The 17,206-nt window shown below is 38.1% G+C and overlaps 1 protein-coding gene across 1 annotated transcript in view; it reads right to left on the bottom strand.

Annotated features, from left to right (window-relative positions):
- Positions 1–17,206, bottom strand: part of tbc1d19 (TBC1 domain family, member 19) — a 36,525-nt gene that overhangs the window by 17,265 nt on the left and 2,054 nt on the right. The window contains exons 4-11 of the mRNA XM_053629230.1: positions 9,166–9,241; positions 8,957–9,031; positions 8,057–8,120; positions 4,134–4,180; positions 2,003–2,113; positions 1,805–1,877; positions 1,162–1,200; positions 542–654 (exon numbers count right to left, since the gene is read on the bottom strand). Coding sequence (XP_053485205.1) covers positions 542–654; positions 1,162–1,200; positions 1,805–1,877; positions 2,003–2,113; positions 4,134–4,180; positions 8,057–8,120; positions 8,957–9,031; positions 9,166–9,241 — 598 coding nt within the window. The remainder of the gene's footprint in view (positions 1–541; positions 655–1,161; positions 1,201–1,804; positions 1,878–2,002; positions 2,114–4,133; positions 4,181–8,056; positions 8,121–8,956; positions 9,032–9,165; positions 9,242–17,206) is intronic.

The following is a 17,206-nucleotide window of genomic DNA, read 5'->3' as shown; positions in this document are numbered from 1 at the left end:
TGGAATTTCTTTTGTTTTATTATAGTTTGGATCACTACTATTATCACAGACCATGACATGGAATAGTAATTAAAAGAAACTTAAATCTTTATGGAATTAACTGGTCATTCTCAGATCCTAATGGGACTCTTGTGCTTTATTAAACGCAAGCACTCTTTGTAAACTCAATAAACCTACAGATAAAAAGACAATAATAGATAGGACTCATGTCCTTTTCTGATTATATTAGATTCTAGATTGTTATATAAAAAAAAAGTAATTTCTAAAATTTCTCTTCAATAAGAAATTAGTAATAAACATTTACTGATTGACATAACTATTCCTTTTTTTAATTTTAGAGTATTTAAAATGATATTATTTAACCAACAATAAGCTATAGAGTATTCAAAAGTTTTTGACTGGCAGTGAATATACTTGTATATCTCCATACTACATATATCAAAGGCACTCTCTGTATTTTTTGTCAATGGTTACATTTGCTTAGATTATTAACTATAAGCTTAACTGCACAGGGAAACCTGTAGCAAGAAATATGTGTTACCTCTGGTTCATTAGTGGCATTGAGGATCAGAGCCCATAGCTGCGCTCGAAGGCCAGTGGGACATCCCTGTCTGCTGTAGTGCTGAGCGGCTATGCTGTCCTGTTCGCTCAACACTAACACACAGAAAAACACTCTCATACATACAGTCTTAAAAACGGTATGTGAGCGCTATAAAGTTAATCTATACACTTCACTTTCATGGACTGTATGAACAACAGGATGAACCAGTATAAACACACAGTCACTTTTCCTCCTCTCCTCTATATTATTAATAAGATGAGAGAGCTGAAGGTATGTGTATGTTGTTCTTGTGTATTTAAAAAATGGATGAATATGTTAGAGAAGTGAGAGAGAGAGTGTACGAGTGTGATGCACATGTGTATGTCTAAAGAGGATTGTGTATAAAAATAAAAAAATAAAATAAAAAAAGGCATCTCCGTTTGCTCTCTTTTCGAAATACCAGGTAACCAGCTGTGTCATGTATAGTTAAAACTGGGACGACAGACATTACACAAATACTCTCAGCAAAATACTGACATCCACCAGCTATTAAACAAAGATCCACTTAGGAACAGATTTATGTAATCCTTGTGCTTTGTTGTTGATTTTTTTTTTTTTACCTTTCTTTCCAATATGAAGGTGTTCATTTTCAAACAAATCTGTGTGAAGATGAGAAAAAAGAGTAAACAGTAAGCACTTTGTGTGACTGAGTAGAAATACTGTAGGCACTAATCATATAACTACTGTTATATACAAGAAGTGATCTTTTTGTTCATATGCAGTGCTTTTAATTTTTGGATAATCCCGCCAGGAATCAGTATAAAACTTGTAATACTGTCCATAGAAGTTTTTATTCTCTGACCTTTACTTGTAATTTCACAGAAATCATTTACTAAGGGTCACTGTTTGGTTTTTATACATAATATCATCATTTAAAGTCCTACAGTAACTACAGTCCAGCTACCAAATACTCACTATTTCTTTAGGTGTCCTATAAGAAACAGGGGATTTATAAAAATAACAAACAATCACTAGAATGAATTCCTGTTTTTGAAGTATTGATGAAGTCCTGGTAAATATAAGCTAAAAACAATGCATGCGGCATTTCGAAAGAGCAGAGAGACTGTTTTTCATTTTGTGCTGTGATCTCAAGGACATGCTTTAAATGACTACGCTGCACGAGACAAAGAACTGGATGGATTCAGGTCAAAAGAAGTTAGACGACAAGCCAGTCGCAGATGGATGGGCAGAATGACAGAGTACCTGGGGGGACATGCGCATGATCGTCTATTCCAAGTTGGCCGCAGTTCAGGCTCAGTTCTGGATAAGCCTCTCTCTAAAAACACATGCAGGACGTGAGTTTTCTGCTTTGTGCAGTTAAGGAAGATTTACTCTGATCACTGTGTGTAAAATGGGGAAGTTAGTAATTTGAAAGAAAAAGGAGGAGATAAAAACCCTCACCATCTGTAGGAGATCACGGACATTGAGGGAGATCTGAATAAGTCCCCAGTGGCTCCTGGCTGTGAGCACCTCGCTACAGTCGTGATTGGGGTTCTTCAGACTAATCAACATCTTCAAAAGAAGTCAATTGGGCATATACAGTCATGATAAAAAAAAATTAAATACACCCCATGGAAATTGTTGGATTTTTTATATATATATTTGGACAAGCAAACATTTGATCCTCTTTGAAACAGTGTCTATTAATGAAGTTGATATAACTGAACAAACCCACAAGGGAAATTAGCTTTTTTCAATTATTTATTCAATAGAAATATCAATAGATGTGATGTTCTTCTGTGGAAAAAGTAAGTATACCCTTGGCCTCAGAATCTAGTATTGCCCCCTTTAGCAGAAATAACTCCTTGTAGGCGTTTTGCATAATCGTCCAGGAGTCTCTGACATTGGCTTCCTGGAATTTTTGACCACTCTTCCATGCAATATTCTTTCATATTCTTTCAATATCCACCCCCCCCCCCCATCACCCCCCACCCCCCTACACACACACAACATTTCAATGGGATTCAAATCCGGGCTTTGACTAGGCCACTCCATAACCCTCCATTTCTTCTTTTTGAGCCATTCCTTGCTGGATTTTCTTGTGTGCTTAGGATCATTATCCTGTTTAACCTGCTTTGGGTTCAACTTCAACTTTCAGACAGATGGCCTCACATTTTCTTCAAGCACTTTTTCATATGATGCAGAATTCATAGTTGAATCAATAAATGCAAGCTGTCCAGTCACTGAGGCAGTGAAGCAACCCCAAACCATGACATTTCCACCACCGTGCTTCACCGTTGGTATGAGGTGCTTCTCCTGAAAAGCTGTCTTTGGTCTGTGGCCAAACAACTCCATCTTTGAGTTGTCTGGCCAGAGCACATTATTCCAGAAGGCCTGGTCTTCACCTATATGCTCATCAGCAAACTGTAGTCTTTAGACTGTAGAAAAAGCAAAGGCTTTTTTCCTGGCATGCCTCCCATGCAGGTCAAATTTGTGCAATCTCTATCTGATTGTAGAAGCATGCACTTCAGCTGCAAGACTTACTAGCAGATCCTGTGATGAAATTTTGGGGTTCTTGGAGCCTTCTTTTTGCATCAGACGGTCTGCTCTTAGGCTGAATTTGCTGGGACAGGCAGTGCTGGACAATCTGGCAGTTGTTTGAAATCTCTGCCATCTGTAGATTATTTTCCTTACAGTGGAGTGATGTATTTTAAATAATTTGGAGATCTTTTTAAATCTCTTGCCAGACTCATAGGCATCCACAACCTTTTTTCTGAAGGCCTTACAGAACTCTTTAGATCTTGGCATGATGACATCACACACCTCAATAGCAAAGGGAACACAAGACGCTAGATATGAGAGGGAAATAAATAAGACAGGTTGCACCTGCACTCCCTAAGCAGGTTCTAATCACTGGCACCCAATCGTGAACACCTGACTCTAATTTTATGGATTTGAAGATGTGATAAATGTAGGGGTGTACTTACTTTTTTTTCCATATGGCTGATCTGTTTTTTTTTTTTTGTTTTGTTAATTTAAATTATGAAAATTACTACAAAATGTAAATTTTATGTGTCATGTGATAGAGTGTATCACCTTTATTAAAAGGCACTGTTTCAAAGTGGATCAAATGTTTGCTTGTCCAAATATGTCAACAAAACCAACAATTTCCATGGGGTGTACTTATTTTTCACATGACTGTATTGTCCATTAACGAGCTACATTATTTATTTCACAAGATGCAACACATATTGCATTTAGCATGTGCAGTAATATAATAATATGATTTATTCTGTTTATTGGTTTACGGTCACATAATTTAAAGCGTTCCTTCATTCCTGCCTACACAACATTATGCTTTGACCATAGAAACAGTGTGCATGTAGATGTGGCACATTTATCACTGGTAATCATAAGGGAAGTGGGTTTGCATGAAGAAAACATCCTGTCATCAGGAAGCATGTATCTGTGCCTGTCAATCACAGACAGCATCTCTCAGGCTATTTCCTCCTGGAATCCAATCAGCAATTTCAAACCCATGTCCCCCAGTCTCTTTAACACTAGCAGATGTTCTTAATCAAAAGAAACTCACCTCTAGGAAATCTTTGGGTGCATATACAGGTCTGAACTTGCTTAGATCTGCAAATGGAGAACTGTAATGTTTAGACAATAATAACATATTTATTCTAAAAACAGGTTTGTATAAGAATAGGTTGTTTAAGCAATATATTTTACATGCTACACTACCTTAATACAATAAGTATTAAATAACTGATATGGTAATGATAAACCTAACTCAGTGTAAGGAATCTGTTCTCCAGTGGCCATGTTCTATTTTTTATATTCAAGACAAGATGAAAGAAAAACACAGAAAAAGAGAGAGAGAGAGAGGTAGGCAGTGGTTTTGGGAGGTGAGTGCTGCTTATCGGGACTCATTCCAACAGTCTGGATATACTCCGGTTTCACAAGCTAAGCTGTTTATGCCAGTGTGCAGCAGACAGCTGCAAATGTTATCGTACACGCAGTGGAGTGATAACACTGTTATATTCCACAAGAGAACTGTAAACAAGCAGAGGACGAAAAATAAACACAGGGGGATACAGTCATACACACATGGGGAGGTAGCAATACTAATGTGTGAAAGGAGTGTCAGAGACTCTGTTGGTGTAGAAAATGACCATCCTGATGCTACTACTGCATACTTAGCACAGTGCCAGAGCAAAGAACACACACTGCCTCTGGTGAATAGATGTTTAGTACATATAAAATTAGTTTCCATTACTCGAAATGGTCAAAACGCATTTTCTCAATATTAAAAATAAAAAGAATCATATTTTTACGTTTGTCAGAGATTATGTTCAGCTCATCATGTAAAAGCAACCCATTTTTCTAAATATGAAATAGAAAGGGGTTTTAATCCCTGTCACATCACCTCCGTTGATCATTTGCACTCACACACACTTCCATTAAGACCATTAGACACCAATGTCTAATAAACTGAATACTAAAATCATATTCCGATAAGAAAGACTTGACCTGGAGTAGCAGATCATTTGTTGCTAAGTAGTGAACATAAAAATCCTAAAAAGCACTTGAAAACATTCACATCCTTGGAGTTGAGTCCTCTTTGTCCTCAGCTCATATAGTTGCACGTTTATTATTTCAGTAGCACTGAATTCTGCATTATGGACTGTCAGACACATGGACAACACAATTAGCTTTAAATTAGGCTTTAAATCAATTTTCAGCAGTTTTTCAACAAATTTTAGGCGACCTTTCCAAAGGTAAACGATTCCAAAGGTATCCATTAAGTAGCTTATATCAGGCTCAAATAAAATCCTATTTGAAATGAACACTTATCAGATGGATAGCCACATCCAGAAGTGGAAAAATGCTTGTGTAATTGTACTTCATTACTAGGGTTAAATAATATTTTGGTGTGTTTATATTTTACTTGGGTTTTTCAGAAAAAAAAGTTATTGATGCTCATCAGGCTGGAAAAGCATACAAAACCATCTTTAAAGGGTTTGGACTCCACCAATCCACAGTCGGACAGATTTTGTACAAATGAAGGAAATTCAAGAGCACTGCTACCCTCCCCAGTAGTGGTCCACCAACAAAGATCACTCCAAGAGCAAGACGTGTAATAGTCTGCGAGGTCGCAAAGGAACCCCGGGGAACCCCGGGTGTCCTACATTGGCTAATGTTAATGTTCATAAGTCCACCATCAAGAGAAAACTAAACAACAATGGTATGCATAGCAGGGTTGCAAGTCACTGCTCTCCAAAAAGAACATTGCTGAACCTCTGTAGTTTGCTAAAGATCATGTGGCCAAGCCAGAAATCTACTGGAAAAATGTTTTGTAGGCAGATGAGGCTAAAATAGAACATTTTGGTTTAAATGAGAAGTGTTATATTTGGAGAAAGGAAAAAACTGCATTTCAGCATAAGACCCTTATCCCATCTGTGAAACATGGTGGTGGTAGTATCATGGTTTGAGCCTGTTTTCATATCACAGCAAACCAGTGACTACATTTCCCATCCTGCACTGTGGTCTACAAACATGGCCACCATGGACTGCAATTCCCAGAACACTCACATTCATTCTAATCACACACACCTGCATCAAATTCACAGCACTCACAACCACTGTATAAAGAGACTGCTTGAACACAATGGCTTTGCAAAGTATTAGTGTTATCACCATACCAAGCGATTATACTCTGTTCCTCGTTTTGTTTCATGTTCCTTGATCTTGTTCCTCGTTCTCGATTCTAGCCTTGCCCAGTTTATGCCTGTTTGCCAATCGCCTGACCCTTTGCCTGTTTCTTGGCCTCACTATTGTCTCGTGTATAAACGCTTATCTGCATTTACATCCGTCCTAACCTTCATTAGATGGATTACGTACACCTGTTTTGCTGCATCTGGCCAAGAACTGCATGCCATGCATTGCTGTACATGGGGGTCACACCAGATACCGAAAGCAAAGGTTCCCATACTTTTGCCACTCACAGATACATAATATTGGATAATTTTCCTCAACAAATAAATGATAATAATACCAGATTAGACTAGTATTGATTTCAGTAGCTAATGTAACTGGCTAGGTAGCAATTCAAATTCTAGCTAATGGCAAATAGTTATTTACAGGATATTTTACTTCTGATTAATTCCTAGCATTAGTCATGCATATGACCAACAAACTTACAGACATGGAATGATGTTTTCAGGCAAGACGGTACAGTTGCTTATAACAGTTATAGATAAGTAATAAAAGCTAGTTTTCATGTTAAAACTTGACATTACTATATTTCATCAGTTAAAAACATTTACTCTTTCCTTTAATACTTAAGAACATTTAAAAGCAATTTTTAGACTTTCACTTGAATACATTTTTGACACACTGATACATTATTTATACTTGAGTATCATTTCTCAGTATTTGGGGCGGCTGTGGCTCAGGTGGTAGAGCGGGTTGTCCATTAATCGTAGGGTTGGCGGTTCGATTCCACATGACTCCACATGCCAAAATGTTCTTGGGCAAGACACTGAACCCCAAGTCCAGATGGCAAACTAGTGCCTTGCATGGCAGCTCTGCTACCATTGGTGTGGGTGTGTGAACGGGTGAATGCGAACCAGTGTAAAGCGCTGTGTAGAACCGCTAAGGTTAAAAAACGAGCTATATAAGTGCAGACCATTTTCCATTTACCATTTGTCCAACCCTGACCACATCTGTAAATACAGATGGCATGGATTTAGGAAAAAGGTTTGCTTTATTTGCAAAAACTATCATTTACAGTAATATCAAATAGCAGCTGCAAATTAAACAGCCAATTGTGCAAATAACAAACAGTACTGTAATTCACCTAAACAAGAAGATTAGATTCAAACACAGGTTTGTTTTTTCTTTTTACAAGGGAAGACAGTCTCTAAAATTGTACTCATGCTTTATTTATTCAAGCGTTACCCCTCTGAAGTGTCCAAACTCTTTTACAACCGGGGTCTGGAAAACTCACTCCACTCTCCACACATCACCAAAAAAGACAGAACACAAATCTCGTGCCACAATGTACAGTGGCAGAATACACTACATTACACTGTAATAATCAAAAATCATATTCAAAATCAGAACTTTTGCATGACAGGTGGTGGGAATCTCAAAAATGTTTTGACAAATGGTTCACTTTGAACTTTATTATGTGCCTTTTATAGACCTCCTATAGACTTTGGAATCCTGTCACGACACACAAGAAACAGAACTCGGCATTCAAGTCATTCAGGGAAAAATGTTGAAAGCTGACTGTGGGTTTGGTGTCCAAATGTTTTGTCACATCCTTTTTGTGTTTGGTGATGCTTCTGTATACCATAACAATAAAAAAAAAAAAAAAAAACGTAAGATAAAGCGGTCACGTGTAAAGCTGTCATGTTTAAAAGTAGGGCTTTAGGATTGTCTAAGTGTTGCATTGATGTGCACTGATAAAAGCAAACTAAAAATGAGATCATATGTATGTGTTACCTGATTCATCTGTGCCCATCTCGTTCCATTTGTTTGTTAAATGTCTCTGTTCTGCAACAGGCCGCTGTGGAATAAATGTCATATATATTATTTATTTTATTTTTTTACTACTTTTATTCTTATTTTTCTATTCCTATTGTATATATTTTTTAGACATTTTTTTCAATTCTATTCCTATTTAATGTGTATTCTTTCCTATTTGTTTTTTGTGTAATTGAGCTGCTGTAACGAGGGAATTTCCCCAGAATGGGATCAATAAGTTTATCTTATCTTATAAACAACACACAACAGTTTTGATTCAGTAAGAAGTTAAAGCTAAGGTTCTACACTTATTGGGGGAAAAAACGTTCCATTAAGCAATTTCTATGGTTTGTCTTATTAAAAACCCTTACATGTTCTATGTAGAAACATACAATGAATGTATGAGCAGTTACAGATTATATAAGGATATGTACATAAGGTTACATTTATAATGTATACAAGTTAAAGCATTGGTTCTATGACTAGGTTGAACTTTAGTTTCTATGAAAAATCAAAGTTTTGGTTTTATAAGAAGTTAAACATATAGTTCTATGACAAGTTAGAACTTTGGCTTTATGAGAAGTCATAATTTTGGTTCTATGAGAAAGCAGAACTTTTGTTTTGTGAGACATGAGAACTTGCAAAGTTCTAATTTCTAAATTCTAACCATGTGAAGTTGCTTTGGGTTTATGAGAAGTTAAAGCTTTTGATCTGTAAGAACTTACATAGCTCTATGGGAAGTTAGAGGTTTGGTTATATAAAAAGTTAAAGTGATGGTCCTATGACAAGGTAGAGCTTTAGTTCTATAAGAATTTAAACATGGTTCCATGAGGAGTTAGAGCTGTAGTTCTAGCATGAGTATTTTTGTGTGGACTGTACCTTGCGGGCCAGTGGAACCCCCAACTCAGTACACATGCTGTTCAAACTCTTCAGGATCCTCTTCTCCCAGCATGCCTGTGAAAAACCCCACACGCAAACACACACAAGCACACACGCGAACACACAGTGGTGCAGATGTGAAGTGAGCACAGAGGGATTTGAAGAAGAAAAGAGGAGTGAATGTGGAGACTGATAGAGAAAGATTGTACCTGGGCTTTGCGCATGTATTCCAGTGGCTCTTTTGTGTGCTCAGGGGTAGCTGCAGGGTGAGCAGGTGGAGGCAAACTACACAACACACACAGACATGTCAAACTGAAAGTGTTCATGTTACCTAATAAATATTAGAAGCGTCTTGACTATTGGTTTTATACTTTGTAATTTTTGTTGATACTGCAATATTCAACATGTGCTACTGTTTATGGACAGCACATGCATACCTTGATAGAGTGGATATAAAAAGTCTACACACCCCTATTAAAATTGCAGGTTTATGTGATATAAAATGAAACCAAGATAAAGGTCGTTTTTCACCTTTAATGTGATATACCAACCAACAACATTTGGGTGAAAAACAAATAGAAACATTTCAGGGAAAAAAGAAAGAAAGAAAAAGAAAAAAACATCTTTATCCACTCACTAGTGCAACGACGGTATCCACTGACGTGGTAGAAGGATTCCTGCGTGTTTCTGTCTTTTTGAAGCGATGTGGATACATTTAGATGATTACATTTGTTACTCCAATTCTGTTTGACTCTCTCTTATATTAAATATGACTCCAATTCCAAAAACATCAAGGTTGTATTTATTTCCTAGTTATTTGTAGATCACGGATTTGATCTGGTACATTTGATTAATTGTGGTTTATTCTATACTTTACATTGTGCTCGTTCATTCGGATTCCATGTCGCTCAGAGTCTCGCGCCGGCAGTGTACATGGATCTCACGGTCACAAACTCGCCAGTCTTGTTCATTAGACAGAGGTAATTGACTAATACTATTTAGACGGCCGCCCATGCTTACCCTTTTATCTAAAAGGTACTTTGTTTTGTCCCCTTAGATAGTAACATTTAATTATAGTAACATTATTTCTACTCAGAGGTCATGATCGCTAAAATTTACAGAGATAGACCAACATTACCTACGTTAAAAATAGCTTTATATAATCATGCCATTGTTTCCTATGTACACTTAATTAGAAAAATATACAATAACCAGAGATTTCACCTTGTTTAGGTTGGTCAATCAACTTCATGTTGTCCTAAAAGGAAATTCCCTATCAAGCCTGTACACTCTAAGTATACTTAACTAAAACCAAGTTGTTAGCCTGGACTCTAAAATCTCAGTTGGCGTGCCCCAATGCTCCACCTAAACCTGGATTTTAGCCTGTACTAACCTGGTCACAGATCTGCGGTAACAAGGACTTAACGTAATCTACTAGAGCCAATAATTTCAGAATACATCAGAATATAATCAAGTATAATAATTTATTTAACCAGGTATGAAAAATCCAAATCCAATAATACTAATAATAATAAGAGGAAGAATTACATTCAGTATTACTCAACATTACCAATCAAATTCAAAACTTAATAATACAACATTAAGAAAGTCAAAACTTGCATACCTGCTAGAGAAAAACTACACACAGCAATTGGGCAGAAGATCTGTCTAGATTCCCTGAATCTTTGGCCAGTTCTCCCTAAATAACCAGATACTCTGCAGGTCAACCAAATAGTGTTGTTTGTGGTTAGAATTGGAATTTGGGCCTGTTGGCATTTTGGATTGATTGGATGTCTGAAGGATGCACCTTATTTACATACAGGAGGTAATTTTCTCCAGATCTTAATAGTGATTTGAACTGCTGCTGAGGGAATGAGACCATATTTCCAGATGCACTGAGACCTTTTGAATGATACAAATCATTTATACAGTGAGGGAAAAAAGTATTTGATCCCCTGCTGATTTTGTACATTTGCCCACTGACAAAGAAATGATCAGTCTATAATTTTAATGGTAGTTGTATTTGAACAGTGAGAGACAGAATAACAACAAAAAAATCCAGAAAAACGCATGTCAAGAGCTCTCCAAGGATGTCAGGGACAAGACTGTAGACCTACACAAGTCTGGAATGGGCTACAAGACCATTGCCAAGCAGCTTGGTGAGAAGGGGACAACAGTTGGTGCGATTATTCGCAAATGGAAGAAGCACAAAAGAACTGTCAATCTCCCTCGGCCTGGGGCTCCATGCAAGATCTCACCTCGTGGAGTTGCATTGATCATGAGAACAGTGAGGAATCAGCCCAGAACTACACGGGAGGATCTTGTCAATGATCTCAAGGCAGCTGGGACCATAGTCACCAAGAAAACAATTGGTAACACACTACGCCGTGAAGGACTGAAATCCTGCAGCGTGCGCAAGGTCCGCTGCTCAAGAAAACACATATACATGCCCGTCTGAAGTTTGCCAATGAACATCTGAATGATTCTGAGGACAACTGGGTGAAAGCGTTGAGGTCAGATGAGACCAAAATGGAGCTCTTTGGCATCAACTCAACTCGTCGTGTTTGGAGGAGGAGGAATGCTGCCTATGACCCCTGGAACACCATCCCCACCGTCAAACATGGAGGTGGAAACATTATGCTTTGGGGTTTTTTTTCTGCTAAGGGGACAGGACAACTTCACCACATCAAAGGGACGATGGACGGGGCCATGTACCGTCAAATCTTGGGTGAAAACCTCCTTCCCTCAGACAGGGCATTGAAAATGGGTCGTGGATGGATATTCCAGCATGACAATGACCCAAAACACATGGCCAAGGCAACAAAGGAGTGGCTCAAGAAGAAGCACATTAAGGTCCTGGAGTGACCTAGGCAGTCTCCAGACCTTAATCCCATAGAAAATCTGTGGAGAGAGCTGAAGGTTCGAGTTGCCAAACGTCAGCCTTGAAACCTTAATGACTTGGAGAAGATCTGCAAAGAGGAGTGGGACAAAATCCCTCCTGAGATGTGTGCAAACCTGGTGGCCAACTACAAGAAACGTCTGACCTCTGTGATTGCCAACAAGGGTTTTTAAACCAAGTACTAAGTCATGTTTTGCAGAGGGGTCAAATACTTATTTCCCTCATTAAAATGCAAATCAATTCATAACATTTTTGACATGAGTTTTTCTGGATTTTTTTGTTGTTATTCTGTCTCTCACTGTTCAAATAAATCTACCATTAAAGTTATAGACTGATCATTTCTTTGTCAGTGGGTAAACATACAAAATCAGCAGGGGATCAAATACTTTTTTCCCTCACTGTAGTCAACATCTTATTCACATTCAACATGTTATGTAATGCATATAGACCTAGCGTGTGTTTAATGTGATCTTAACACAGAGAGAGAGAGAGAAGGGTGTGAAGAGAGAGGAAGAGGGAAGCAATATAAGGTGTGATCTTCTCATCTCCACCCAGTGTGATGCTTTAGCTCGGGTGAGGATGCTAATTCTGTGGGACAGAGTTCGACTGTTAATTCCTGGAAGAGCCCTTTTTCCTCAGAGAGCAGTTCTCTCCAGGTTCAGATATCTTGGTGCCACCCTTACAGTGACAGTATGTGACTGTGCTCAGAATTAACCAATCACTTTCAAACTCATGTTCAAAAGTAATTATAGTACACAGTCATCAATGAAGTGATTAACCCCAAATAAAGATCAGCTGTTTCTGTAGGATCTTCTTGGTTTCATCCAACTGCTGAAGCCATGGTCCTCAAAAAGCTTAGAAAACATGTCCGGAACCTCATTGTTGAAAGGTGTCAATCAGAAGAGGGGTACGAACGCATTTCCAAAACATTAGATTGTACCATGGAACACCGTGAAGGCCATCATCAACAAACAGAAAATGGGGCACCACAGTGTCATCAATAAAATCTTAGAGAGGCTGCCAAGGGACCTACGGCAACATTAAAGGAGCTGCAGAAATATCTGGTAACTACTGGTCATTCCCTGCATGTGACAACAATCTCTCATATTCTTCACATTTGGGCTATGTAGTAGGGTGACTGTGATCTGTGATCCTTCACAAGACAAAAAAACATCCCAGCCAGACTACTTTTTTGCCAAACCATGTGGCAAAATGTGTCATGTTCTCATGAGACCAAGGTAGAACTTTTTGGGCATAATTCTAAAAGATATGTTTGGGGCAAAAACAACACTAAAGCCACAGTGAAGCATGGTGATGGCAGCATCATTCAATAGGGCTGCTTCTCTTCAGCTGGGAATGGGGATAGAGGGAATCATGGATAGTTCCAAATTCCAATTTATTTTGGCACAAAACCTGCAAGTCTTTCTTAGACAGCTGAAGATAAAGAAAAATTCTACCTAGTGACCCAAAATACAAATCCAAGTCAACAAAGAAATGTCTTCAGAAGAAGATGATCAATTTTGGAATGGCCCAGTAAGAGCCCAAATCTAAGTTCTATCAAATACCTGTGGAATGACTTGAAGAGGGCAGTGCATAGGAGATCCCCACGAAATATGATAGATATGGAACATTTTTGCAAGAAAGTGTGGAATAAAAATGACCAAATCAAAATGTGCTAAGTTCACAGAATCTTACCCAAAAAGACTGAGTGCTGTATTACAAGCAAAAGGTGCTTTTGTTAAGTGGTGTACAAACTTTTTTTTTTTTTAAAAAAACAAAACCTTATGTTTGTATACCCCAAAATATATATCTATTTGTTTTTACACTTGTATTTTGTTGGTTGCTATATCACATTAAAGGTGAATAAAGATCTGACAGGAGTTTTCTTGGTTTCCTTTTTTTTTTTTTTTACACATCACAAAAACTTGCAATTTTAACAGGGGTGTGTAGACTTTTTATATCCACTGTATATGTCCCACATATTAAACTTAAGTGCAATCAAACGATCAGGTATTAATCTCTGGTACTCCTGACTCGCTGTCATGCTATTGTACTATATATGTTTGGAATGACTTCTCCAACATGGCCTTGCAAGTCAATATGTGCTGCTTTTTAAATTCTATAAAATAATACAATCAAGTTGATTCTTGAGGAGAAGCCTGGTGGTTGCAATACAGAGTACAATCTGGCATAGGGACATGTTATAGTCTACCAGCCTGAGGTCACTGTCTTGGGGTGAGGGTTGCTGTTACTACTCAGGAAGAAAACAAGCTAAGGGGGAAATTTCCTTAGGTCCTATAAGGAAACCAGCAAAAAGTTCCTCTACACATTTATAGAACAACAGCTACATAGGAACCATCAATATTCTCCTGTTAACTATATGTGAAATCTCTAAGCCTGTGTGTTTATTTCCAGATGAGTGGTAGGGAAATACTGTAGGATAAGTATGTGATTTTGGGGGACTTGTGGGTGGTCACACCATTAGATTTATTAAGCCTAACTTACCACCTGTCAGGGAATAAACAAACCAGCTGCTAGATTCACAGCTATTTATGCTTCACTGGGGTAAAGAGTGGAGACCAACACCGTAGAGCCACAAGAAAATGAGCATGTAAATTGAGAAAGATATCCTAAAGAACAAGTACAGTTAACAAGAGAATACACACTTTCCCTTTCTAACTGCACCCAGACACACACGCACACCCAATCAACACACACACACCTAAATATGGATCAAAAGGGTTTTAAAACTATTATACTAAAACTTTTTATAAAGATATTCTAAAGATTCAGTTTTTATTTCGTTTACTGTAAACATATTTTTTAAGCATAATTGTACTGGAATCACAATCCTGTGATGGACTAATGTCCTATTCATTGCATGCATATTCCCACTTGTGCCCATGTTCCTGGGATAGACTCTGAATCCACCACAACCCTGGGAACTGAAGATGAATGAATGAATGTAATTCTAGCCAATTTTCAACAACATTTGTGCAGTAACACAAGAGAAAACCATGTCTTCATGGACCTTGCTTTGTGCACTGGGGCATTGTCATGCTGGAACAGGTTTGGCCCTCTTAGTTCCAGGGAAGGGAAATTGAAATTGTACAGAGCACAAAGACATTCTATACAAATGTGTGCTTCTAACTTTGTAATAACAGTTTGGGGAAGACCCAAATATGGGTGTGATGGCCAGGTGTCCACTTACTTTTGGCCATAGTGTATTAGAATGAGTACATATAATATAATTATAAAATAATTATCAAACTGATTTGCCTTACAGCCAACACCATTGTCAGAGCCATGCTGCTATAGAAAATCAATCATCACCTGAGCAATCAGATTCGAGAATTCAACAGCACCGCCATCAAAGAAATTATAAAGGGCTTTCTTTTATATAGGCGGCAACACGCCCCCGAGTACTGCTTAGAGATGTGATCGTCAGTGATTGCATTCCAGTGTGTCATTACTGCAATTGAAATGCAATGCAATGGGAAATGCATTCACACAAATTCAGCTTTTAAATTTTTAAAAAACAATACCCTGCTGATTGTTTTGCATTGTAAGATCAATGCTTTTCTGTGTAGCATGTTGTCCACATGACACAAATGAAAAGCAATACCATTTGGGTTTCATGTAATTCCACTGGTGTGATTGCTTTTCACGATTGGCATTCTCCACAGTCAGTATCAGCTATATGGAGTTATGCTGTTATAATAACCTCCACTCTTCTCTCTTTCCACTAGATTTGGAACGTGGCTCTGGGGATTTGCCCATTCAGCCACAAAAGTGTTAGTGAGGTATGTACAGGACATTTGAGTTCTTCCACACCAGCCTTAGCAAACCATGTCTTCTTGGAGCCCGCTTTGTGTACATGGGCATCGTCATGCTGGAACATGTTTTGGCCCCTTAGTTCCAGTGAAGGGAAATCTTAATTCTATAGCATACAAAGATATTCTAGACAATTGTGTGCTTCCAACAATGTGGTAACAGTTTGAGGAAGAACCACATGTGGGTGTAATGGTCAGGTGTCCACAAACTTTTGGGCACAGTGTAGTCGCTATACAAAAACTCAAAGTTTAGTCCTCTAAAAATCATCCACATTTTGATAGTTAGCAGGCAACTGGCATTTCCTGCAACGTACTGTAATTAAACAGAAATCAAATTACAATTAGTCTAATAATAATACTGCGTATTAGGTGTTTTATAGATGGATGATAAAAATATGTAAAAGGTGTGTCCCTGTTTTAAAAAAGCTCCTTTGCCGTGTGCGCAGACGAAAAAACTTGTCATCTCTTGTCATACTTAAACCCTCAGTGACAGTCCAGGAGTATAAACAGCCATAAATAAGCTACAGAAGGAGAACACTCAACATTTTTATATTGTGTGTGTTTCTAGGAAAATCTTAATTTTCCAAGAACAACTATCCTATCTTCTAAAAATCATGAACACTACACACTTTGGCTAGATAAGACATGATTCTGGCTGTTAATAACGTTAGGAAATGAACCATATTTATACATTATATATAAGGGGTTCATAGCTCCAGTTCCAGAAAGCCACTACCCTTTTTATTTTATACTTCATGATACTACACATGAAGACATAATAAGGTAATTTGCTGAATCAGAGAAGGCGAGAAAATGCAGGACTGCAGCTAGGAACCCCTTTGCAGTCAAGTGCAAAAGTTTGTATAACTATCCTGTTATCGACTAACATGGCTGGATGGAGACAGCACTCACCTTTTAATGTTTAAGCATTAGTGGTTAGTTTATCACAATAAATAAGATATCAATTCAGAGTGGTTATGCTTTGTTTAAGTTACCACCTCTGACTAGCACCACATAGATACAGCCTCTTTTACAAATGCCATGTTGCCAGTTCACTAATCAGACCAGAGAGAAAAAGAAAATAAAACCTTTAAATTGGTAAACTCTCCCCTTTCTGAACTAACGCCTCTAGCCCCATAGTTAGTCTCTGGTCCAATGAGTTGCCTTCAGTTAAATCATTTACATAAAGGCATGTGATTGACTGTTTCTTGACATTGAGGTGTATCAAGAAGAAGAAACTAGACATATATTATATGACCAAATGTTTGTGGACATCTGACCATCACACCCATATGTGGTTGTTGAACATCCCATTCCAGATTTAGCCCACCGTTGCTGTTATAATGACCTCCACTTTTCTGGGAAGGCTTTCCACTAGATTTTGGAGTATGGCCGTGGACATTTGCCCACTGTCCCACAAGAGCATTAGTGAAGTTAGGTACTGATGTTGGACGTGGAGGACATGGAGGACGTGCAGTCGGTGTTGCAGTTTGTCCCAAAGGTGTTCAGTGGGGTTGA

Source organism: Ictalurus furcatus, chromosome 7 (assembly GCF_023375685.1).
Source record: "Ictalurus furcatus strain D&B chromosome 7, Billie_1.0, whole genome shotgun sequence".
In the NCBI taxonomy this organism is placed as follows: Eukaryota; Metazoa; Chordata; class Actinopteri; order Siluriformes; family Ictaluridae; genus Ictalurus; species Ictalurus furcatus.
The sequence above is the reverse complement of the archived record's forward strand: the minus strand, read 5'-3'. Positions and strand labels throughout refer to the sequence as shown.